This window comes from Mauremys reevesii, linkage group 15 (assembly GCF_016161935.1).
Source record: "Mauremys reevesii isolate NIE-2019 linkage group 15, ASM1616193v1, whole genome shotgun sequence".
Lineage (NCBI taxonomy): Eukaryota > Metazoa > Chordata > Testudines > Geoemydidae > Mauremys > Mauremys reevesii.
This window is the reverse complement of record NC_052637.1, coordinates 30845050-30871087: the sequence shown is the minus strand read 5'-3', so window position 1 is coordinate 30871087 and position 26038 is coordinate 30845050. Positions and strand designations below refer to the sequence as shown.

Sequence of the window (26038 nt, the reverse complement as noted above, 5' to 3'; positions counted from 1 at the left end):
ATTTGGCCCAAAGCCAAATGCAGGAGGGGGCATTGCTAAGGGATGCATTAGTGATAGCAATCAAAGGAAACTGGTCTTTGACTTCAAAAGGATGGGAGACCTGTCGATCCTCTATGCAATGATTATGACTCCAAAGGCCATGAGATGCAATGAAAAACACAAAGCAGGAGTTAAATAAAGGAATATTTAAAAAATGATTTAGTAGATGGCAGTGGAACTGTCAAAGAGAGCCAGAAGCCACATAATTAGTTCAACAGATAACAGCTCTTTTAGCTAGGCCCAATTTATCCCACAATTCTGCAGCCATGGAATCTGCCCCTTACTACAGCAGCATGCTGCAAAATTTCAGCTTTTATCTAAAAAACCCCCACACTTTTAGTATTCATGTCCATGAATACAACTGAGAGTAAACTAAAAGAGTGTTGGCTCTGAGACTACAGACAACCTGAAACAACAGCTCTGAGGAGTAGGAACAGGCCCATTCTCAATGGGGTGAACTTTGAAACCAAATGGTAACAATTAAAGCATCTGTTACCTATTCTGCTGCTGAAAATTTTAGGAGAAAATGTCTGACAAACCTACTTATCTCCCATAATCCCAAGCATTATTTTTATATCCCATTTATTTTAAAAAACCTAATTTTTTAAATTTCACTGAAGCTGCCACAAAATTTTCAGATTGTTTCACCAGAATGCTGCAAAGTAAAGTAACAGTTCTTCCCAACCTCAACCAACTGTACAAGCTAGTAATCTGAAGAGCATACAGAAAGAGCTAAATCCTCCAAATGAAAAAGTGTTAAACAAAATTTTGCAAGCTTTGCTGCTTTAGATGAAGGTGGTTTTGGGAGCTTGCAGAAATGTGGAATCCCAAACCCTGTAATCCTCACTGAAATGCATTGAGAATTCCTGCTCTCTGTATGGGTTAAACGTGAATTTGAGTTTCTTTTGCATCCAAATCCCAAATCTGCTATTGATGTAGTCAAATGAGAAATTTAAAACTGTGTTCCTTTTACATTGGAGCATGTGTACGTAAGAGGAAGGAAGAGGAGGGATATTTTTAGCCATTACATTTGAATACAAATACTGTCATGTGATAGTCTTGAGTCTGTAGTCAGCCCTGTGTCACAGTAATAGTGGCTCAAATACTACCTGTCACTTTCCTAGTTCCATAATAGATCACTTATCAGCAAAAGCCCATCTGTCCCCATGGAAACAGAGAAGAGGATTGCTGAATGGCTGCTCAGCAAGGCAGCTTTTGCTGCAACAGCTTGAAGAAAATATTCAAGATATTCCCAGTCCTATACCCTGTGAATATTTCCAATTTAAGAAATTGTAGAAAGGAACCTGATACTCTGTACCCCAAAGCAACACCCTGGCACCCCCATATTCACCACTGTTATATAATCACAACAAATCTTGTACAAAATAGGTCATGTGAAGGGTCAAGGGAAAAGTTATGGTTTGCTGAATACAATTATCCTATTTGTATGCATGTATCATTTTTGTTTTATGAATACTGACTATATACCTGTACTTCAAATGTGTTTGCTCCTGTTATAATTCCCACACAAGGTATAGTCTAGCCAGCACATTGTGAATGGACTATTCAAGTTGATGGTCGATCAATGAACACAATGGGCTATGGAAGAAGCTTACTCCCACCTGATGGACTTTCCTATGGATGTTCTAGCCAGAATATGGGTAATGGCCCCTAATATGACTCATCAAAGCATGAGTGGGCATGTGACTAGCTCATCTGACACTGGACTCCATCTTGTGCCTGTACTGTTCCACTAACTGTGCTGGGGGCTTTGTTTGGGACAATGAAGTTCCAGCCACAGGGCAGAAGCTATAAAAAGAGGAAATGACATCATTCGGCCTCACTCCTCCCACAACTCGACACCTGGAAACACCTCAGGAACAAAGACTAGACTGGCCAGGTGGTCCCAGGTGGGAAAGGAGGAATTCCAGCCTGTATATGGAAGATTGATGGACTGTTTGTACCATCAGGGTGAGACACTGCTTGATTCAAATCCTGTCTAGTTTACAGACCTTGAATTGCAATTTTGTTTTATTTCTTAGGTAATCTACTTTGATCTGTACACTTATTGTTAATAATCACTTGATAAATCTGTTTTATATTTCACCTAAAAACAGTGTGGTTTGAGTGAAGTGCATGAAAAGAATCATAGATCAGTTAACAAAAACCTACTTATGTCTTCTCCACATTGAGGGAGGAGTGGACTGGGTAATAAACTTACACTGGTCAGTCTTTTAAGGAGGGCAGGGTGGTATAGCTCTGGGGTCCTATCCTGGGGAGCAGCGGGGGAGTTGGCTGGAGCTTCTCTATTGTTGGTTCATGAGTGGCTGGCGAAAGCTGGGTGTGTCCCTGCCTGTAAATGGTTGCGTGAGTGCAGGACCTGGAGGGGTCTGCAGCTTGTCACAACATCACAGTGTGAGAGGGAGCCCAGGTTGGGAAGACAGACGGTTTAGCGGTACCAAAGTTCCAGGATGCACCGCGGGGACCCATCACAGAACCTTTCTGGCAAATTGAACATTATCCTCTTCCTGACAGTTTCAAAACACAAGCTATATGTTCTGAGGTGCCTGAAGAAACTGTGAATGGGAGAACTACAACCAAACCTCTAGCAACTGTAAAAACTGGAACATTCCCAGACTGACAACCACATTCAGATATGCTGGTTGGGGGGTGGGGATGCCCACAAATGTGACTATCGGGGTGGCTTGTACTGATGTACAAAGTGGTGGAGGGGAAGAGTGGTGAGAATGTTTTCATTGCTAGGTGCCACAAATGTGAAAAAAAAGATACCACAAATTGCCAGCCCATTCTATTAAGTTAACTACTGTTAAAATAATGTGGCAGCAACAGGGTGAAAAACCACATCAAGGTTGATCAGTAGGCTCAGGACAAAGCTGTTTATGTACCGAATGTTTTCTGCTTTCTGTATAGCTTGAGAACTGTATGTTGACTCCCATGACTCATTCTTGTGGCACCACCCCTCTTAAAAGGTAGGTCTGTAAAGTGACAGGGAAGAAGACAGCAGCTGCAAATTGAACATTATAATGCACAGTCTTGCAGTATATTGTTTTTGTGCTATAAAGACAGCCCTGTGTACTCCACAATTCCATTAGTGTAGAACTTACTCAAAATCCTCCCTAGCTGCAGATTTTTACTTTAGTATCTCAGCTTCCTTAAAAAAATTAAATGCTTGAGAAGAAAATCTTCCCAACATTAACTGAATGCAATCACTTCCTGAATCTGCAGCCAGCCTGAAACAATTCTGAATGTTACAAATCATGTAACGAAGTTCATTACAATGAACAACGTTACCTCATGAAAATTCCAGAGTCATCATTAACTATTGATAGCTAGAATTTCTATCCAGTTAGAGCCTCTTCAGTGCTGGAAACTCCACGGCTGTCTCTTGTCCAACTTCTAAAACCCCCAGCTTCCCCTGTCAACTTCTATTACAGGGTTATGAATTTTCAATACAACATTCGTTTAGCGATAGGATAAAATTTAACATAGTTCAGGAAACATTTATTGATGATAGCATTCACTTTCATATTCAATTAACCTAATTTTAAAAGACAAAACTTTTGTCATTCACAGGTGCTTAAAAAATTCTTCCCGCCCCCGCCCCCCAAGACAAAAGTTTTGCCATGGCAAGTAGCAGTGTAAACAGCTTGTTGTCAGCAGCAGCGCTCTCCTGTCAACAATGAGAACCCCGCTCATAGAGGGTGGAAGTACTTTTTCGGCAAAAATGCCAACAAACAGCGTTTACACTACCTGACTTTTAGCAACACGGCTGTGTAGTGTAGACAAAGCCTGAGATTTCTCCTTTTGCTGGCTTTGTATAAGGAGCCTAGACAGGTCCTGGTTGGCAATGGAAAACCATTTAAGTATATATCAAGGCTGCCCTCCTTGTCCTTCTGTTGAGGATCCTATTGACATAGCAAGGCATGTAGCCTAAACCCTTCACACCAAGTATCTCACACTCTCAGCATTTAGGAATGGCAGTAAGAGGACATATCCTTCTGCACTATGTTAAGGGAACAGCACCTTACCATAGCACAGGGTAACCTATACATCAAAATAGCCAACATTCTAACACGAGCAAGACAAATCAGGCTATAAACCACAGAGCAAGTTCCCTTTCTCTTGGTTTATGCCTTCCATGTCATAATTTCACTCCAGTTCATTCTAACCAGGTCAAATGTTAGACATTAAAGAATACAGTTAAACAGTTGAGAAGAGAAGGCTGGTTCAGGAATACCCAACTTTCTAAATTTCATATTTTTTGGCTTTTCTTTGCATCTCATACAATTTATCCTCACCACACCCCATGTGTGTGCGTGTGAGGGGGAAGATAGGGAAATATCTCCATTTTACAGACCAGGAGCTGATGCACTGAGCTTCTTGGACACAGCTGCGTAACAAGAAGAACTGTGTATCTGTTATTGTTAGCAAAGCAACATCCAGACAAATACAGAGGCTGTGAAAAATGCAGACCATCAAATGCAGGCTTGAAACAGCAAAATAATGAGTGTAAATACATTTCATATCAAGCCGCAGTCAACAGTAAGTTGCATAGCTTAACATCTCAACAACTCGTGTCAACTGTCATGAAAAGGATTCAAAGGTTTGCCATTTTCCACCCCAGATTTCCTGCTGCCCATACCTCCATATAAAATACTTTCCCCATCCTCATCCCTTTAAAAACACAACAACAAACAAACAAACAAACAACAACAACCAGGCCCATGCAAAAGTAGCTAACAGGAGGGGCTCACACAACAATCAATCTGAAAAGTGGGTAGGGGTAGCCCTGTACTTCAACGTGGCATACACAGGATTCTCATATTGACACCATTCGCTGCAGCAACAGTCAAGAAGTTTAAACACTTTCAACTAGAGCGAAGGAGAACTGGTTTTATCCTGTACATTCTGAAGTACTTTTCTTGATTATACTGTGTTATCCATGGACATTTTCCTCTCTCCTCAGAAGGAAACTAGCAGTTTCTCTCAGCAGTGAAATATAAAACAAAGCTGAAAGTTACCATAAACATACAGAACAGTGGAAGTCACAGAAACCAACCATGCCAGGACCCATGATTCTCTCTTCACACTGCCTGAACAGGAAAAAGGCTCTCCCTGAGCCTGTCACACCAATTCATACCTATCACTACAGTATTGTGCTGTAAGAATGCTTAAAGATATGCTAAAATAATATCCCAAACCATCAAAGAAATGATGAGAGGGAAAGATAGCTTTGTAACGGATATCCTTTTTAACACGTAAATTAGAGACAAGTTGCAAGTACCATTCCATCATTTAAATTGCAAAACTCTTGACAAAAACAGAGTAAGAATTATGGCGGACAGGAAACCTACAGCTAGGTACCTAACATTAGGTAGCATAAGAAATGCAGTAAGTGTGGAAGAATCAGTCAGGAACATGTCAGGCAATCAGTGATCAAGGTTCTAGTTCAAAACTACCTTTGTTTTTAAAATCCTACATGAATTTGCCCAAACTAACCTCCCAAGCCTTCCTACTATGCCCCTCCCTAGCACCAGCCTTCTATCCCTTTACTGACAGTTGGTGAGAGCCTGCACTTCTCTGTAGCTCCTACCATCTGGACTATTTTCTGAACTCATCTATAAAGATAGATGATTCTCTTTCTCCCCAGCCTACACATCTTGATCGTTCTCTTTGGCTTTTTTTCTAACTGTATTTAGCTTTGTAAACACCACGATAAAAGCCACTATACTAAATCAAGTTGTATAGCAGTACACAAGACATACTGAGTAACACTCCACAAGTTTAGCCACAGGCTTCATCTACACTAACTTTTCACTGAAGTTTCCCACTGTTGCTACCATCGACATAGGTAAGCCTAGATCAAGTACCAACATTTTTACTGTTGTGTTGTTAAGACTCCCTTTAAAGGGTAAGCACAGTGACAGAAATGTGAGACTGCAATAGTTTCATTTACGCTACTCCTCTCACTGTGACTACTGTAGGTGGAGCTGAACCACTGGTAACAAGAAATTGTATGGAAAGTGTACATGTCGTCAGAGTGAGTGCTAGCAATACAAGTTAAAATGTCAAACTACTAATAGGCCATAATAAGAATAGCTTTATGGAGTTCGAAGTAGTTGTAGCCAATACATTCTCTCTGGTTGGGCCTCCTTCCAGCTTAACGACCCCCAAAAGTAACATTAACATACTGAGGAAATCCAAAAATGAGCTTCAAGACAGGCACCTGAGATAATGTTACCAAGCATAAAAAAAACTCACCATTTTAGTTCCTATGATTTTAGGACCAAAGGAGTAATGACTGTTCAGTAGTTCCAGGATGCAATAAACACACTGCACTTTCATTACAGTGATTCAATCCGATATGTGGTATTAAAAGATCTTTATCGTAGATCTAACTCCATAGCTTGGCTCTCATGTGTATTAAATCCCATAGCTCTGCTCTCAAGAACAGTTTCTTAAAAAGAGGAAGGGGAACAGAGTTTTCCTCCAGTAGATCACAAACTAGTTTACTCTGACTGAAGCCCAGGACCAGCTGCCTTTTATAACTAACTACATTGCTCAGGATGCTATTACAGAAACAGAAAACAAAAGCATCCTTCCTTAGTCTCAAACCCAATCCACATTTAATTAAGGAACTACTGAAGAACGCAGCACTTCTCCAGTTTGCTGTTTCGCAGAGTGGATTAATTTACTCAGGTCCTGCTCAGATGGCCATTTGTCTAACACGTTTCCCTATGCTAAAGTTTCATTAAGTTGACAGACAAATCACCCCCGTTTAAGCAAGCCCCTTAAAGAGAAACTATCAATGAAGCAATTAAACTGAACCATAAATATAAATTCTTAGACCCTGTAGAGATCTCTTCCCTACTTACTCACTGAAGAGCATGGACAGGTTTCACTGAGTCTGAATAAAGTACAGGTCTATTCTAGACCAAGGCTCAAGAGGACTAGACTGAGGGTTAGTCTACACTATGCAGGCTCTGGCAATACAGCATTAGGTACGCCAACAGCAGCACTCCTTTGGCACAGCTGTGTCTGCACTGGGGGGTTTGCTGGCATAGCTATGTCAGCTATAGATAGGCTTGGAAGGATTAGATTTTTATCAATAAATGTCAGTAAATATCAAATTCACCGCGTACACACAAATGACAAAATATTTCCATTGATGACAGTAAAAATTTACAGAAAGGCAAAGTAAGAAAAATGCTGCTTGAGAATTTGCTACACTGGATTTTGAGTCATTTAGACTTTTGAATTAAGCTTGTTACAAGTGGGCTATCAAATGAATAGTAAAAACAGGTATGATTTGCTGATTTAAAGGATATTTACTTTGTATATTGGCAAGTGATGTTGACAATTTGTGTTTTAACGGTTTACAAAAGCTTTAACTTTTTGAATCTCAACATTTCCTATAATTAAATAGTCTAAGGGGGAAAGTCAATTTCCTGCAATTGTGAAAATTAATATTGATTAAAAAATTAAAAATGCTCAAAACCCGTAATTTTACATAACTGAAATTTAAGTGAAAATACCTAAAAATAAACTGATATTAGCCATAGAAATTATTTAAAAAAAATCAAATTCAAATATTTCCATACCCTGGACACAGCTATACTGACAAAAAACTTTGTAGTTTAGACTTGGCCTGACTGTGATGTACCAACTAATCCTATTCATTTAGATGAGATTCACTTAACTGAACATTTAATAAAATCTAGTCACTTCTGATGCAATCCAACACCATGTGTCAAAATGAGAAGTAATTTTATCTAGTGGTCAGGGTAAAGTCAGTTCTTCTGGTTCTATTCCCAGATCTGCTGCTTACATCATAGTCTTAAAAGCTGCTGTCCTTCCCGTCTGTTCAAACTGCCTCCAGCTTTCCGTTTAAGTTTAGGAGCACAGCTACTGAGCACGAAACACACATTTGCTGTTGTATGTTTTTAGAACATTTAGACAAATACAACTCTGAGCATAACTTCTCAGTGCAGCCTTTAATGAAATTGCAAGGCCTTTATAAAAGCTCTTGGCAGAACTTCTGAGGAATGGAGGTTGAAAGTCATTGCCAGAAAATAAAAAAGGGGCTATCAAACACATTCCAGTGAGTGTGTTTTACAGTTCCTTTTAAGTTCATGGAAGAGACTTCGCAGAAATCTAACAGTGGTCCTGTGGCATTTTGCAAGAACATGGGATCTTCTAAATTTTGCAATTTCCATTCAGCAGAAGTAAATCATGCTGGCTCTGTCGCAAGCATCATTACTAAATGATATGTCAGAAATAGGACAGCTGAAAAAAATAGTGGAGGACAGGGACGTGATCAGTACTGTTGTGACAATTCAAACTCAGAGCTTGCCCTATTACTATACCACACTACAAATTAAGCAGGTCTGAATTAGGAAAGCTAAAAAACAGATACCCTGTGGAAGAAAAAAAACCCACTATGATTCATGAGTCACAGCAGGTTTGTGATACTAGATTTATAACCTGGGGAGTCCGGTCATTTTGCCCTGAAAAACTAGGAAGATTTTGATTGATCACATTACTGTTGCTCCTCTTTTATGACTCTAGGATTTCGCATTTGTAGTACTTTACAAACAACGTTCCTCAATATCTGTGGTAAATATCTCCATCGTACAAAATGGAGGAAGAAACAAAGGTTAATGATTTGCCCAAAGTCACACAGCAAGTGGAACAGCCAGGATTAGAACTCTGGAGTTCCCAACTGCTGGATGCACACTCAGTTCACTAAACCACACTATTTCATGCACAGAAGTAGTCTTGTGATTAGAGGACAAATGAAACTTGGCTTCCATTTTAGTGAAGAGGAACAGGATGTTAGCCTCCAAAGCAAACCACTCCTTCAAAATCTCACCCTTAGTGCTCCAAACCTCTAATGTAACACCCCCAAAAGTCCTCTGCCAAGACTGAAAAGCACAAAAGGAACATGGGGACTGAGCTACATTTCCTTCTTATTCCAAAGGTGCAAAGGACCCTAACTACCTGATACAGGATTGAAACAAAAAGTACATTTCAAATGAATTTACCTAAAATAATTAGCAGCCCTTACACACTTCATTCTCCAGGGAAATGACTGTTACTTACCTGTTTCCTAACTGTCGTTTAAGATGTGGATGCACACATGTATTCTACTCAGGTATGTGTGCACCCAGTGCGCCAAAGCCAGAGAAATTCACCTGCCAGTACCCACAGGGCTGGCACTCGTGCCCTTTGCCTCTTAGATCGTCCCCTGGCTATACTGACTGATACCGGGATCAGCACTGATAACACAGTAGGCACAGGGGCTCGTGGCCTGTACATTGATGCTTTACTCATATCCACAGTGGCCTTGGAATCCACAGGACACTCCTCATTCCTTTAGCTCCTGATCCTCAACCCACTCTAGGTAAGATCACCTAACCAATCCGTGATGCAGTCACCCATGCTGCATCGTCAGATAAAGGATGCCACCTCAGCGCAGGTACAGCCAGAGGCCATTATGCAGTGTTGCACAAAGAGTATCCAGTGATACATTGTCCTTTGTCCTCCTTGCCACTGGACAATGCCATGGGACCAGATGCTTTCTCTCCAGTGCTGGGGGATTTCTGGGCACCTTCTATCCAGACTGAAGGTATGCAGGAAAACATACACAAATTAGTTGCCAGTCTCCAGTCCTTGTTCCCAGGAACAGTAGCTCTCCTGGTCAATGAGGCATTTATTGGAAATAGCCAGAACTCTGTGGAACACCTTAGCTTCTGTGGCACCTGTGGCAAAGTGTATGGACAAGCTACATCCCTACTGAGGGATTTGAGTGCTTGTATATGCATCCTGCACCTAACTTGCTTGTGTTACGGAGTGTGGGGGGGACACAAGCCCTGCACCCCCAGCTTCCTGCGATTCACCATGCCTCTCAGCCAGCCAGTAAAGCAGGTGGTTTATTTAGACGACAGGAACAGAGTCCAAGACAGGTCTTGCAGGCACAGACAACATGATTCCCCCTCCCCCCAATTAGGTCCATCTTGGGGTCCCAGGGGCACCACAGCCCCACTGGGGGGTCAGAGCCCCGTCTGGGCTCCCCTCCATTACACCAGCCAGCTCCTGAAACACTCTCCCCGCCCAGCGTCTCCTCCCCCAGCCTTTGTTCAGTTTCCCCGGGCAAAGGTGTCACCTGGCCTCTAACCCCTTCCTGGGTTCTCACGTTACATGCTCAGGTATCCTCCCTCACGGCCAGTCTCCCATCCCCCAATGCAGACCGTCCTTCCAGGCCAACACTCCCCACCCAGCATTCAAAGACCACATTAAGAAAAGTCCCAGTTCGTCACAGCTTGTCATGACGGTGACCAATGAGAGATTATGTCAAGGGAGGAACAAATCCATGCCCAAGGATAAAGAGGTTGGATCTCATGGGCAGGAATATTTATTTGACCTCCTCCTTACAATGATGATTGCAAATCAATAGGTGTTGCTCTCAAAATACAACTTTTGAAATTGGGGCTCTGTGGCAAAATTCACAGGGCAGTTGCCTAACCTTTCTAGAGAGGAGATCAACAAATTTGTGATGGAGAATCATCTGGTGGCCAAGCCCTGGACTTCGCCATAACTCTGGCAGCTGTGTCAGCTACAGTGATCACAATGAGAAGGGGATCGCGTTTACAGAATTCAGCAATGGCAACATCTATACAACAGGCTATAGAGGTCCTTCCTTTTGATGGCTGATATCTCTTTTTGGACAAAAAAAGATGAGACCTTCCATTCATGGCTAAAAATACTGACACTCTAAGCATTTGGTCAATGTGATCTGCAGACTCAGGAAGACTCAATACACCCATCAGTTCAAACTCAGTTCAATTTTTCATGTTAACTTTAAAAGAAAAAAGAAAAAAAAAAGCAGAGAGGCTGAAGCACAATTCTACAGCCCTTACAATACAAGGGACCCTTATCTAAGGTTCCAAAAATATCCATTTATGCAATCAACTTAATAGTTCTTCTTTCCCAGGAACAGCACAGATTTTGCCCAGGCAGTAAGCTGAATGGGGAAGAGAAGTCTCTGGCTACTCTGAGGGGAAGGGGAAGCAGCAGAATGGTCCAAGTGTTGCTTCCTCTAACAGAAAAGAGGGAATATGGTGGACGAGGTAGCAATAATTTGTGAGGGAAGCAGAACGTCATAGTTGCTGCTTTTTCTTCAAGAGAATGAGAAAAAGGAGGAGAACAGACTACATGAAAGAAAGCTAGGAAGCAGATGGTTTCCTGAATGTCTAGGAGGGTGGCAACAGTGACAGAGCCATGCAAAGAGGTAGTGGGAGCCCCAAATTAATTTACTGGTGGATGTGGAAGGGAAGAATAGAGAATTGTTTTTTACTCTTTGGAGAGGATGGAACTGATTAATCAGGGCTCCCACATATAGTTCTTCTGGGCTGGTAGGCTTAGTCCTTGGGTGAATAAATGTCAAGGCAATTTTTCAAACTCTCTATATAGAAAGATGTTCAATTCAGTTCTGTCACATGTTTCTGAAAATCATGACCTCTAATTGCTGAGATAGGAAGAAAAGATACTTCTCAGGTCAGCCAGCTAGGCTAGGCTAAGCCTTAATCCTGATCCTGGAGACAGACACTGAAGGTCTATACAGCATGAATGGTGAAAACATTGGCCTCACACATAGGACAGCTGCAGAGTTCAGGGCCACTGAGTTCATTATAATAATGGATTGTAAACTGATAAAGCCTTTTTTTTTTTGGCTTTATAATCCAAGTGACATGCCCTCCCTCAAGTCCTTAGGCAGGTTTGTTTCTCTAATCACTTCCTCATTGGCAGGCACAGTAAATACGGCCAATCCACTTGATCATGCATTACAGACCCACACAGATGGAGAAACTAGGGCTATATATGTTGAAGTGGTAAAAACTAGACCTTATTAATACCAGTGCATGAATAGTGAGACTCCAGTCAGAGAAGAGGGTTTTGATATAGCCATATAATGACGACTGCCACATCCTTTCAGGTAACATTTATGTACACTATATACATTTATGTGCATTTTTTGTCAGTCCCTAGAGCACACTGTACGCATGATTACATATGAAAGTAAGGAAAAGCCCACATTTCATTACCTAGAGACACTTGGCCCAATTATCAAATTATCCCAGCTGAGAACTCCAATAATTCTGACCAATGAATTGGAAGACTGCCATTTTTTGTAAACACCAAACAGGATTTACAGCTTTAGCACTCCATGAACACAGTTATCACAATTTCAGCTATATCCCCTGAACTGCAGAGTCTCTCTAAAACCCTCCCCACCCCAGCCCACCCCCATGCATTTTCGTCCCCTTCCCAATTAAGGGAAGTAAAAACTGGCTGACATCTCAGTTTTTGATTGAGGCAAGGATGACAAATAGCAATCTCTTCTTTTTCTTAAATAATCTAAATAATCTGCTGAGTGAGATCCATGCACTGAACAGGCATGTAAGACGTTCCTAAGTCAAGAATTAACATTTTGGACACGGAGAAGCCATGATTCACTACTGCTGTCAGTAGCAAATGTATCTGCATCTTTTGGGACCACTGGAATAGCTTGGGCATTCAGCCACAAGATTAACAGGAAAACTAATGGAGAGTAACAGGACACAGATGAGCACTGGGAAGGGAGCAGATCTTTATTAGTCTGACCTAATGCACTGGCAGCAGAGACTCTGAGTAACGAGAATTAGACTTTAAACCACAATTAACATACTGCAGAAAAAACTTCACTGCCTGTTTTATGCAAAATAAATTTCTGAATAAATGACGTGGATCTTCTGGCTGCAAAATTTGTCCTGACTGCTTTAAAAGCAAGCAATTCTGCAAATCAGTCATTACTTGCTTCCTGCTTCTTGTAAAACGAACCTCCAAACCTCCTTTTACTAGAATTTGATGGATTATTAAATCCATCATCTGCAGGGACAGCTCCCTAGCCAGACTGATTGCAGATCATCTCCTGCCTCTGGAAGCAAGGCAAGACATCTGATTAAAAACTTTTCCGCAGTTTTGTATTGACTACAGCATGGGTTCATCATGCTTGTTTAGATTATTTTCTCTTTTTGAAAGGCATGATTTTGACCCATTGATTTTTAGTGACACCTGTCACAGATATGGTAATGACCTGAAATGTCTTTGGGAGAGCTTGCTGTATTAAGTCTATGTACCATTGTGGGCCAGGGATTGTATGTAATTTCATGGGGGAGGGTGACCACAGCCCTCCAGAACTAAGAAGAGTTGGGAGTGATTAGACAAATTCACCCAGGTTGTAACACTTCCAGAGAGCCACTTGGAGAAGCTTGCATATACTAGTTCAAACTGGATTCTCCAGATACCAAGAGACAAAAAAAGTTTAAAGTCAGATTATTTATCCAAGTTCTAAAATCACAGCCTCGTTTCTGAATCAGCAAATGGACAGAATCTTTGGCCAAGAGCAGGGCCCCCCAATCCTTAGGGAAGGGTTGAAAAGACTGACACCTGCCAGAAGCCCCCTGCTGGAGATGGGGGTGACCTTCATTTTTTTTTTTTTATCTAATGCTTTCATTTCACCTTAATAAATGTGCTTGCTTAGAAAGACCTGTGTGGTAACTCATGGTTGCTGGCAATTATGTAGTTCATAGCTTTCAAAGAGTAAGCAAAAGTTCAGACATGAGCCTTTTAGGCCATCTGGTTTGTTGCGGATATCATAGTGTAAGCAGGGAACTTTGCAGCCTGGAAAAACCCCAGTAAGGAGAGAGAGACACATGGGTCTCCATCCAAGAAAGGTAACAGCTGAGGAGCCAGGAACCTAAAAGTGGGTGCCCTTGTGGACCATGGAGGGAAGAATATTGCTGTAGCTGCCTTGAACTGTGATGTTCAAGACAATGAAACCCCTGAATTTGTTAGTCCTTTATAACTGCTTGCAGGACAACCCCGCCCCCCCCAAAAAAAAATTGTTGGAGAAGTGTCTCCTGTAAACTTCCCTTCGCTCCATCCCATTTCACCCGCACCCTCCAGGAACCCTCAAGATGGAAGAAATATGCTATCACTAGACTAGACCAGATAATGCAATTCTTTAGTCTTTGCAATTTCCCACCACTCATTAAACAAATACTTCACTTCTCTAAAAAAGTATATATTAAAACAGGGGTAGGCAACCTATGGCATGCATGCCGAAGGCAGCACACAAGCTGATTTTCAGTGGCACTCACACTGCCTGGGTCCTGGCCACCGGTCCGAGGTGCTCTGCATTTTAATTTAATTTTAAATGAAGCTTCTTAAACATTTTAAAAACCTTTTTACTTTACATACAACAAATAGTTTAGTTATATATTATAAACTTATAGAAAGAGACCTTCTAAAAACGTTAAAATGTATTACTGGCATACGAAACCTTACATTAGAGTGAATAAATGAAGACTCGGCACACCACTGCTGAAAGGTTGCCGACCCCTGTATGAAAACAACACTGACTGCCACGCAGCTCTCACAAGCAAAACAACCATCACCACCTAGTGTGAATGCACAATTGAGGCAATGTTTTTTGGTAAAGAAACAAACACCAGTTTTGTGTTTCTAAAGGTATTATTCTAAACAGTGAGAAAAATAAATTTAAGTAATAAAAATAATGGGCTGTCCCAGTGACTACAGGAGAACCCTGTTCCGCTGTGGGGAAAACCCAATTAAATTCCTACTCTCTTGCTCCCTAGGCCAGCAGCAACAGGAATGTAGTGAGGGCAGACTACTCAGCTGTGTTGATGAATAGCAACAAATCCTAATTAAAGAGTCCCGCAATCAATGTGCTCCAGGCAGATAACGATGTGGGATCAACCTAGGCAAGACCATACTATAGTCTTGCCTTTACTACCATGGGCATGACCTATGAGAAGTGAGGCGAGAACCAGGAAAAAAAAGGAGCGGTAAAAGGAAGAAAAAACCCAAAACAAAACAAAAAAAACCCACCTTGTTTGCCTCCCTCCCGCCAAGACTGTGTGTTAAATGCCACAGGGTTGGAGGGGCTGTCCTAAAATTCAACAGTATTTAATATTTCAGGTTATATGCCTTGTGTTGGCTGCTCTCATTTTGCAATAAGTTACCATGAAAAAGACAAAGGCACTGTTTAAACCCTCTCAAAAGACATGGCCAACATTCATTGATCTGGAAGTCTAGCATTATGGTACAATATAATCTCAAATGCCCCATGCACGTGTTCCATTACAAGTTACAGTGAAATGCACTTTTAATGTCATCAAGGAACCAGACTCTTGCTTCTACCCACAACTACCAACTGTAGCAGCTGCCAGCTAATCCTCATTTTATCATATTACCTTCCTTACATACACAGGCCCAATCAAGCGAAAGAGTTTGTTTCATAACCTATGTCTGGGATTGTCCAGGAAGAACAGCGCTTCCTTCACAGGTTAGAGACAAAGGCCTCTTGTAAACCTGAGTGCACCTGACAAAGTTTGCACTAGAGAGAGTGTTTACAGTAAGACATGCTAGTCCAAGGCATACACTAATCCTTTTTTCGGTCACAAATACAAGCACCATAATTTAACCTTCTGCAGTCAGCTGAAGGAAACCTCCCAGTAATGTCAATGGACTTTTGCACCAGGAATGGTAAAATAGGGACTGCGTGCTCAAACTTCAGCCAATTTTTCCAGAGCATAGAACGTGTACCTTAAGTGCCAGCAGGAAACATGTCAGGAATTGACAAGTCAATGGATCAGGTCATATTGAAACGAGACCACAGGCCGCCCCACTATGAAGTCTACAGGGTCTTAGAATTTTCCTCAACGATTTGGACAAGGATTGGCAAATTAAGTTACCATTCTACCCAAAAAGCTAATCTGAAATTTCTTGTCTACCATGAACTAGTACTGGCATCTCTCCAAACTAGAAATCTCTAGGTACATCACTTATTTTAGATCTGAATTTAATATTGTTCCACAGGGATCTGCTTTTTAGAAGGGGTCATATTTGATATAAATATTCTGAACATAGAAATTAACATTATAGAAAAGTGTTAGTATGTTGAAATGTTAATCTATCCCTTTAACATCCCTTAGCTGTTTGCCGCACCATTTTGGGTGACAATTCATTTTTTAGAACTCAAATGAGTAAACTGTGAATCACCCTTACACAGCCTGCTGGATAACTAGAATTTGAATAGGTTTTTCACCTCTAAATAGGCATTTGTTTGGAAATTGAAGAGGGGAAGTAACTGCTCACTCCAGGAGAAAACAGCACACCATGCCCCATAATTACCATTTTACACCATTTTTGTTGCTGTTGAAGAAAGGGTTAAATAGAGGGAATTTTCAAATCCAGAAGACTAAATGTAATGAGATCAGAAAAATGAGATTATCCTAATCTGCCTCGCACACATAGCTAGGATCAGTCCTAATCTCTTCATTTCAAGACAGATGGAAAGCATGAAATCAGAGATAACAGGAGGCCAATTTCCTAGAATAGGCAGCTTTTCAAGGTTTATTTCAGAGTAAATCAATATTTTGCTAGATCCTTGCCTATTCTGACCACTTAACAGGCTGGTGGAAGCAGGTATCACCAGCACCACATGGTACACTTCTTGTTAGTTGTGTTGCAGCAGAACTGGCAATTTCAAATATTGGAGAATGCCAGGGGCATAGGTAGAGATTGTATTCTATTGAAGCTCTACTAGACCTCTTCCTGATGCTTTAATTGGAAACAATCAATAGGAGAAAGACAGACATGACATGACTTTACAAAATTAGAAATTATCTGCTTATCAATTTTCACTACAAAGTAGACATGTAGTAATAGATTACTGGTGATCACTAGTGAATTTGTATCTGTGGCCAGCAATGATGTAAGACAGCCAGACAGAGCAGGTATCAATTGGTTTTCTTGCATGAGCGAGCCATTTTTAGGGTCTTTGCTCAAGGCAGCAAAATAAAGTGGTATGTAACAAATGTATCTTTTCCACGTGGAAAAGGCTGAAAGTTTTTTCAGCAGAAATCTCATATAGAATGACCTCAGGACAAAGAGTTAGCTGAGTGATCACTGAAGGTAGCCAGACAACTCCCACAATGGAATATATCTGGCTGTCAGTTATAGAGCATGTTATAATAGAGGAAGGAGAAGAAAAGAAAAGCAAGATTATATTAAAGCTCTAGCTATAATCACTAGGACGGCATAAGACTAAACAAAATTGTTCAGAGAAACCAGCGGTAAATAAGCACTTAAGCTCATTCATTGCTTATGGGCTTAAAACAAATGGGACCAATGGTTGAATAACGCTACTGGAAAAAGTTTTTAACAATGAGTTAACAAGCCACAGCTGCTTCTATGAAAAACCACGCAATATGTAGGTCAGCAAGAGAGCTATAGCCAGCCCACTTTCAATCACAACTTGTGATGTGCGTGACCTTTGTAGTTCACTATAAATTTTATCAACATTTTAAACTAGTTCTACAGAATTTAAAGAGCCCCACAAGATGTAATCTCTCTCATTGGACTGGTAAATGAACATTGCTGTCACCACAGATTAAAACATATTAGCGATTTATATAAATATGCTCTTAGCAAGCAACTGCACAGTATGTCACAAGACTATCTTGTTTGACAAAGAGCCTGTTCACACTATAGCCATAACCATGATTTTGTAACTAACTGCAGGCATAGCCACAAGTAATACAATTTGGTTTGTATCCATATAGCAGCTTTTCTGTCGTCATAACCATATTTGAATGTCCATACCTACTCCACAGCCTCAACATGTTTGCATCTGCATTCTAGGCCAATGATGCTCACACCTCAGCAGCCACATTAGGAATCAACATTACCCAAAAGGGCCACCATAGTGTGAATTGTTTCATTTACTATTTTTATACATATTATTCTCGCGGCAGAATGACTGACCAAGTATTCTACAAATAGTTAACATATTAACCATTCAGGATGTTTTTATTAACTTTAATTGGTTAATTAAAATCACATAGCGTTTTAATATCATGTGTTGCAAAGAGCCACTTGCGGCTCCTGAGCCCCAGTCTGAGGATCACTGTTCTAGGCAGTTATCCCCCACTCCCTCAGTGGGGGAAGACATGCAGAGCAGTAAGTACAGCTCATGAGGCAATGCACTTTGGGATGTTCTACCACAAGGACTGCTGGGAGGAATAAGGACTGGTCAGACCAGTTTCACAGTCTTGCTCAGAAGTTCCTGTCCACACACTTTGCTAAACTGACTGGAGGAAGATAGTCATGTACCAAGTTAGGCATCTGGCAGGGGCAACTCATTGTTTGCTGCTATTATTTCCAACAGAGTCTTAACGATGCCATGCGTCAACAAACCCACATTTAGAGCCAGCCATAGAATCATAGAAATGTAGCACTGGAAGGGACCTCATTAGCGCAGGGAACTGTACTGGATAACCTAAGGCAGGACTAAGTATTATCTAGACCATCCCTGATAGGTGTTTGTCTAACCTGTTCTTAAAAACCTCCAAATGACAGAGATTCCACAACTTCCCTAAGTAATTTGTTCCACTACTTAACTACGCTTACAGTTAGGAAGCTTTTCCTAATGTCTAACCTAAATCTTCCTTGCTGCAATTTGAGGACAGGACAAGAATTAACAGGCTTAGAAGTTAAAGAGAACAATTTATCACCCTCTTTTACATAACTGAAGACAGTTATGTCCCACCTCAGTCTTCTCTCCTCCAGACTAGTTACTGGTTACAAAGGGAGTTACATGATGTAGTGTGGACAAGGCTCAGGAATAAAATGCATGAAACACTTTTCCCTTAGGTAGCTAGAGTCCTCCTAAAGTAGGACAAGTTCATGCATATTACTAACACAGCTCCCTCTCAGTGTGACATAAGAACTCAGCATTCTAGCGTGTACTTGTATGTAATCCATTTGAGACATAGTGAAAGTAGATGTGCCAATCAGGAACCTCAGTTATACTTATCAGATCAGAGCTTCTTGTTTTGTTTCCATTCTGTAAGGTAACTGTTCATAGGAGATGCCTGAAACAGAAATATTTCAATTAAAGTAGTTATTTGCTGACTTAGGTCTAGCAATGTCTCAAGTTGGAGAAAAAGGAAATGTATGATCACTTTTTTTGACTGTTCTTCAGAATATGCACAACAGTTAAAGCAAAGTTCCTATCTGTGTTACCTAGTAACTGTCCAGCTATTTGCACTTACTCTTCACCAAGGCATACACTCAAACATGAAGACACTTACAAGTGGGATCAAATCATAGATCACCAAGTATCTTCTAAGTTCAATGCCACGTCTGCATGATGCAGAGACAGCACAAGAGATCTCTCAAATCTCTGCAGGCAAAGCTAGAGTTGTTTAGAACCCCCTACAATTATTGGCCTTGTAGAACCAGAGTTCTAAGATGACAATCCATTCATCTCATCCTTAGATTACAAATGTAACTAATGATCACTGTATCGAACTAACAAAACAAGAGGGGACTACAGGTCTCTGCTGGGGAGCTCAAGGGGTGTGCATTCATAACCAGCTATAGAACACTGGCTCCATAGATGGAGCATGGGATGCTTATTCTATGAAATGTGTAAGTAGCTACAACCAGGAAGAAGTTAGAAGGTTAACTGTACACTACCTAAATTAGTATCAGTGGCTTTTCTGCCAAAGTTATACTGCATGAGGGAGCAACAATGGGAACAAGTGGGGAAATATTTTTAAAGGAATCAGATGTCATGTTGGTATATTCTCATGCCAGGGCTTTAACAGATGGGTGGAGTTACAAAGCAGCAAGCCAGTTAGCCACATTATTTACAAGACGATGCTGGGGACGCAGTAACAGTTTGAAGTTCAATGAAGGTTCACATACAGTCCATTCTTCCACACATCTCAAGCCACAGCTAGAGGGTGTCATAAGAGATACACAGCATGTGCTTCATTTTACTTAGCACATTCATCCATTTTCACTGGCAACATTCTGCTAACAGAACAAGACCCAGCATGAGGAATACAGACTCTAAAATTAAATTCTTTACCTCCCAATTTTTAAGTTCCAAACACACTCCAGGAAGAATTCTTAAGTGTTAGAAAATGTCAGCAAAGTCAAGGGATGAGACCAAGAAAGGGCACAATTAAGGATGCTGGTCAGAAACCAGGCCTCTATGCATTTTGCAGCTAAAAAACTTACTGCAAGAATATACCTCTTACTACACATCTGTGCTCCAGAATCTAAATCTTTGGTATAAGAAATGTTTCTAGCCCTTATGACTTCAAAGAAAAGCTTGAAAACACAAACTGAGCATATGCTGATGAAGCAGTTATCTTCGTGAGTCTGCAGAGAGCCTGAAAAACAAACTCTGAGACATGAACTGCTTATTTCATCTCAATGGGATTCTTAACTCTCAACCTAAAGAGGACAATTTAAATTTCAATATTAGTAACAAAAAACAAGGCAATGTATTTATTCTTCTTATGGTTCAGGGAATCTATGCAGAGTTTATGAATTGTTTGATATTGGTAACTACCTGTATCCTACTCTCTAGAGCTTTAACAAACATATGCACAGAGGGCTGGGGTATGAATTCAGCTGTATGTACAGATCTAACTGCCTCACATGCTTCTCCAATTGCCACAATCTCCAGCTTTCCTCCCCACATGGCTTCCATGATGCAGTTACGTTGTCGAGTCAGATTTTGATATGCTAAAGTCATTTGTGAGTGGGGGGGTACAGCATAAATAAATTGTAAAGAACAAAACCAAACGGTTACTGTAGTATTCATTTTTAATATTTCATAAGAAAGTTTCCATTTTTAATTTAAATGAAGCTGCGACAGAAGTTTCTAGTTTCCTACAAGAATCTGCTGGAAAACCCTGAGATCTTGCAGCAGAATTTAGGTCTAGTTTGCTATAAACTATACAGGGCCTCTGAAGTAGGGAATCAATCTAATCTACATAAAATAATTATACAGGCAGGAGAACACACATGTAAAATCGTAAGAAATCACTCCTTTTCCAAGCACGTCAGTGGGCTGTGATTCCATTCCTGCAGGAGAATCAATAGCGTGTACTGCAAAGCAGACGTGCTTCTGTGCATACAAGAGTAAAAGATAAGGAAAACATGGCGTAACAGACACCTATGAACAGCAAAAACCCCACAGCTTCCAGGTAAACACAGGAGGACGCAACCTGCAAAACAGGCACCTCTCTCTGAAGCCTAGAGAACAATATACTTGGATCTGGATTTTCGACTGAGGCAGGAGGAGCGGGAGAAGGAGAGATGGCACAACCATAAAGAAGAAACTGGATGTCCAACAAGGATACTTAAGATTTTAGATTATTCCCTTTAAAACAAAGAAAGTTATGAAGGCTAACTGGCCTAGACACACTCCAGGGAAGAAACTAGTAATGATTTTAAAGGTGCCACGAGAGGAGGAAAGGAAGGACCTTGGACCTCAGGGAACAAGATGCTTCTTGTGCTGCTGTCCTCCCCCTCTAGAGATTTAGGCCTGGTTTATACTATGATGTTAGTCGGCATAAGCCACCTTACATCAACCTATTGATGCACAGGTCTACACTCAAGTTTCTCTCCCGCTGATGTAAGTGTCCTGTTATGGAAATGCAGTAAAACCACCTCCCCAAACAGCGATGAACATGGTCTACCTACAGAGGTCAAACACAGTGTAAAAATAAATACTGCACCTATGTCAACAGTAAAGCCATATCTACAGTACAAACTTTGGTTGATGCAAGTCACATCGGCGTACAGCTGCCAAAGTGAGTGTATCACTGGTGTATGTGCATAGTTGGCTGCTTGTGTCAGCGGAGTGTGTACACACTAGTAGTGCTTGTGTTAATACAAAGGGCGGTGCACCATGCTGCCACCTGGAAAGTTTTTGTAACATAGTGGGATAGAAATAACTCACTCACGGATCTCTAGGAACTAGGATTCAAGTTCCCAACATGCAGCTTTCTCCATCCCACAATGACATCCATATCCCAACACTTTTTTTTTTTTAAATCCCACAAACCCATGAGGCAATGTTCAGAGAGTCTACCATCTCTTACAGAAGCATGGAACCCACATAGCTCTGTACTATTCTCATGAACGTTGCAAATACAGGACCCACAAATTCTCCAGTATTATCAGAGCTGCAGGAAGAATCAGAACAATGGGGGACATAAGGATTTCTTTGGAGGACACATTGTTAAGGGACATTGTGAAAAACTATTCAAGGTTGTTGGTGACATTCACAGAGCAGTTTCAGATGATGAAGCACTGCTTCTGGGCCCAAGAAATGTGCGGTCTTTTCTGTGCTCCTATCCTGAAGGTTTGTGGGCTGTTAGTAATTCTGTAGTGCTTGGTATACATTTATACATATAACACTGTCTTATAATGAACCTATGAATTATCCTGTTTTGCTGTACATTTATAACTATTACACTGTCTTACAGTGAAACTATGCATATGCAGTGCTTGCAGTATATTTACACGTGACTGGGTGTTTTCTTGAACCTATGAGCGCTGTACATTTACAAGTACTGGGTGGTTTGCATACTGCAATCCAGTATGTGTGGTGAACTAATTTATTTTCAGAAAAAAATATTGTATTGATGGACAAAAGCAGTAAACAAGCCAATTTGCAAATAAAGAAGGAAAATTCAATAAACTTTTAACAAATTAACTGAACCAAACATTAAATGCAAAAAGGCTGCAAACAGTTCTGTCCATCAGTGCACAAATGCAGCCCATTCTGGCTACATATACACCAACCATCTCTTGTAGGTCAGCGTATGTGAAGTTGTAGTTGTCCTTACCATTCCTCGGTGTGCAGTGATTACATGATCCATGGTGCCATATGGATCATGGGGTGGGGGGCGCGTGTAGGGAGCCGCCACCATAGAGTTCTCCGGGGATTACACAGGGTGGCGAGTCCATGGATCTATAGGTCAATAAGAAACTGCAGCATTTCTGTTTGCTGCCAGAGAAGCCCCACTGTGTCCTGATGCATTTCCCTTTCCTTTTCCTGAAGGGATTCTTGGGGGTCTCTCCTTTTCTCCCATCATCTCTACCCCTCTCCATGCTGTCTGCCATGTGGGCCACGAAGGCCCTTTGTTTGTGGTCTGATGCATCAGTGCCTTGCAGGATCGACTTGAACATATTTCTCCTTAGTATGCTCCCTTCTCCTTCGCATCAGGCTCAGGTGTTCTGCGGGTGTGGAGGGGGCATCCCTCAAGGCCCCAATGTCAGCAGCTACACATAAGACAGACAGTTGTATCGTATTTACAGTTACAGTGGAAAGTGAAAGTTTCAAAACTCCATTCCTTTATTCCCTATATCTATCTATCTATCTTTTTTTTTTAAATAAGACAGGCTTATTGACACTCCAGCTGCGGAGCACCTCTGCACAGCGCTGCTCTCCAGCCCCAGTCACAGTGAGTATCACATGCCAAAGGGTGTGAAGGAGAGAAAGGAGGGTATTAACATTTTCAATTGCATGAAACAAATCAGTCCCTATTTCCATTGGTATAAGTATAGCGCAACAATCCATAGTACTGGCACTATGTTCCAGAGGTGGTGGTGGTGGTGATTTTAGCTGCTCTCTCTCACTCCTGAGGGTCACAAAAGGCACAGAGTGTAGAGCTGTGGCTGGCATTCAAAGCCACCTGGGTCCATATACCACTAGCCTGTTTACTACAATAGTGCCAGCCAAACTCGTCGCAGAGGGGCATAGGAAAGTGTCCTACCATAGAGGAAGAAATAAGGTGGCCATCTGTAGAAACTCTTGGGAGAGGATTGCCGAGTATCTCCATTAGAGTTTCATTGAGATCTCTCAGGAGGATACGAAGGGTATCCCTGTGTAACCTCCCCTCATCCCAACAGAATCATATAGAGGAACAAAAAAAGCAGATAGCTACCTCTGTTTGTGGTATCACTACCTCTTCTCGTACATGTAAAACGATGAAAAAAGTAGATACCTGTCTCTTTGGGAACTTGCGATGGCCCTGGTGCCATCTTTACATTTAAACACTGTAAGGGAAAACACATGCACACACTTACTAGGAGGGTCCCCTCCCCTGTGTTGGGCTTGCCAAGTGGTATTGGCTAGACTGAGGTAGAGTCTCAAAGAGGTCCTGGCTCATGGCAGGCACCCGCCCCATGCCTCTCCCCTCTTCCTCACTGTTCATGGTAGGGGTCTGCGTTTCTGGCTCCACGGAGGTATCCACAGTGGTCTGCAGGGTGCTGGTGGGCTCTCTGCCATGTATGGCATGCAGCTCATTGTAAAAGAGGCAGGTCTGCAGCTTTGCACCCATTCAACTGTTGGCCTACCTGGCCTTGCAGTATGCTTGTCACAGCTCCTTCACTTTCTTGCATCACTGCTGCTGATCCCCATCATACCCCTTAGTAGATGTCCACGTTTCTATGACTGGTCCATATATGTACCCATACAAACCCAGGACTCTCCACTCCAGGCAGGAGCATGTCTGCAGCAGGTAGCTGGCATGGTTGGCTGGGCAGCTGCACACAACTAGAGAGCCACTAGGTGTGCTCGCCAACCCGGGCAGTCAGGGAAAGGTATTTAAAAAATATGCAGGATATTTTGAGGGGGAAGGGGTGGCTGCCAGTCTCTGTGATGCCTAAGCAGTAGAGTTCACAATTGTGCCCAGAGTGATCACCGCTGGGCTCTGTGGGACTGCTGCTGGAGGACTGTTACATGGAGAAGACATGATCCCATTACACAGTAATAACTCTGCCCATACAGCAATATTCAGGTGTGTGCTACCTCCAGTGTCAGAATAGTTTTCCCAGTCCCTGTCCTTACCAGGAAGCAGCAAGGGCTAAAATATCCACATATGAACCAAGTTTGATTTAAAAAAAACCACAACAACAAAAAACCCCTCACAATGGTGGAGGTTTACAGTAAAGGATCTTCTGAATTATGCAATGTAGGGGGAGATGAGGCGGGCTGAAACTGGTGACACCTACATGTTAACGCAGATGCCTCTGAAAGTTTCCGCTAGAAGTGAAAGAGGAACTTTAGCCTAAGGGTAATAAATAGAACTGGACGTGAACAAATTCTCTATAAAGAAGAAAATGTTTATATGGAATTTTATTACATTAAGTTAATATTAAAGCAGGCAATTAACATTCAGAGCATCCAACTGATGGAGCCAATAGCCATCATTGCAGCTCATTGTTATGGGGGTTGGGGAAAGATAAAAAATAAAATGCTTATATTTAGGTGTCACACCATTAGAAATGGATACAGAAGGATATGGCATACCATAGCATATTTTTAAATTAAGAAGAGCATTCTTTCCACAAAGAGACAGAGAAGACTGATGGTCTATTCTGATTTCATACATGTAGTTATACATACTGTACCTCAACAATTAAAAATGAATTATTTTAAGTCTCACGTTATTGATAGTACCATAAACTTTTAAAAGAAAAGTAATTTCTTTCTTGGTCCCTAAACTCACTGAAATGTGTGGGCAAAATCAGAATGCCCATACATGAACAATGCAGATATGTAGGCACTAAATGCAGGAGAGCAGCAACAAACCCCAGAACCTTAAGTCAGACAGTTGAGGAAACAAATTTTTATGGAGGAAAAAAAGGTCAGGGCTAACTAAAACCCAACTTCTAATTAGTTTCCCAAATTAGCTGAACTGTTCCAGGTCAAGAACAAATTAAACACAAGAATAGAACTTTTTATGGCTGCAGTGCAATAGCCTGGAAGGGATATCATAATGCAGGTCACTGACACCCTAGGGTATAGTTTTTGATCACAGACTAATTTTAAGCTCCCAAACACCTTATAGGAGCACAGTATTTCCATTGTAAGTCTCAGCAACACTAAACTCTTCTCTATTGGCAGATTCCAATTAGGAGATCAATGGCCTGCCCTGTGACCCTCTCTAGGCCTTGGGGATAGGGTTTCATAATTAATAGCTCCTGCACAACAAAATAGAAGATGTAGACCAAGTGTCACATGGTTACTTTTACA

General features: G+C 41.4%; 1 protein-coding gene across 3 annotated transcripts in view; it reads right to left on the bottom strand.

Annotated features, from left to right (window-relative positions):
- The window catches only part of GRB2 (growth factor receptor bound protein 2), a 65864-nt gene that overhangs the window by 16308 nt on the left and 23518 nt on the right, over positions 1-26038 (bottom strand). Inside the window, exon 1 of one of the 3 annotated variants that reach the window (XM_039500992.1) lies at positions 6322-6554. The exons of the other annotated variants lie outside the window; for them this stretch is intronic. Within the exon in view, the coding sequence (XP_039356926.1) occupies positions 6322-6405 (84 nt within the window). The 5' untranslated portion in view covers positions 6406-6554. Of the gene's footprint in view, positions 1-6321; positions 6555-26038 lie in introns of those variants that run through there. 3 annotated transcript variants of the gene reach the window in all.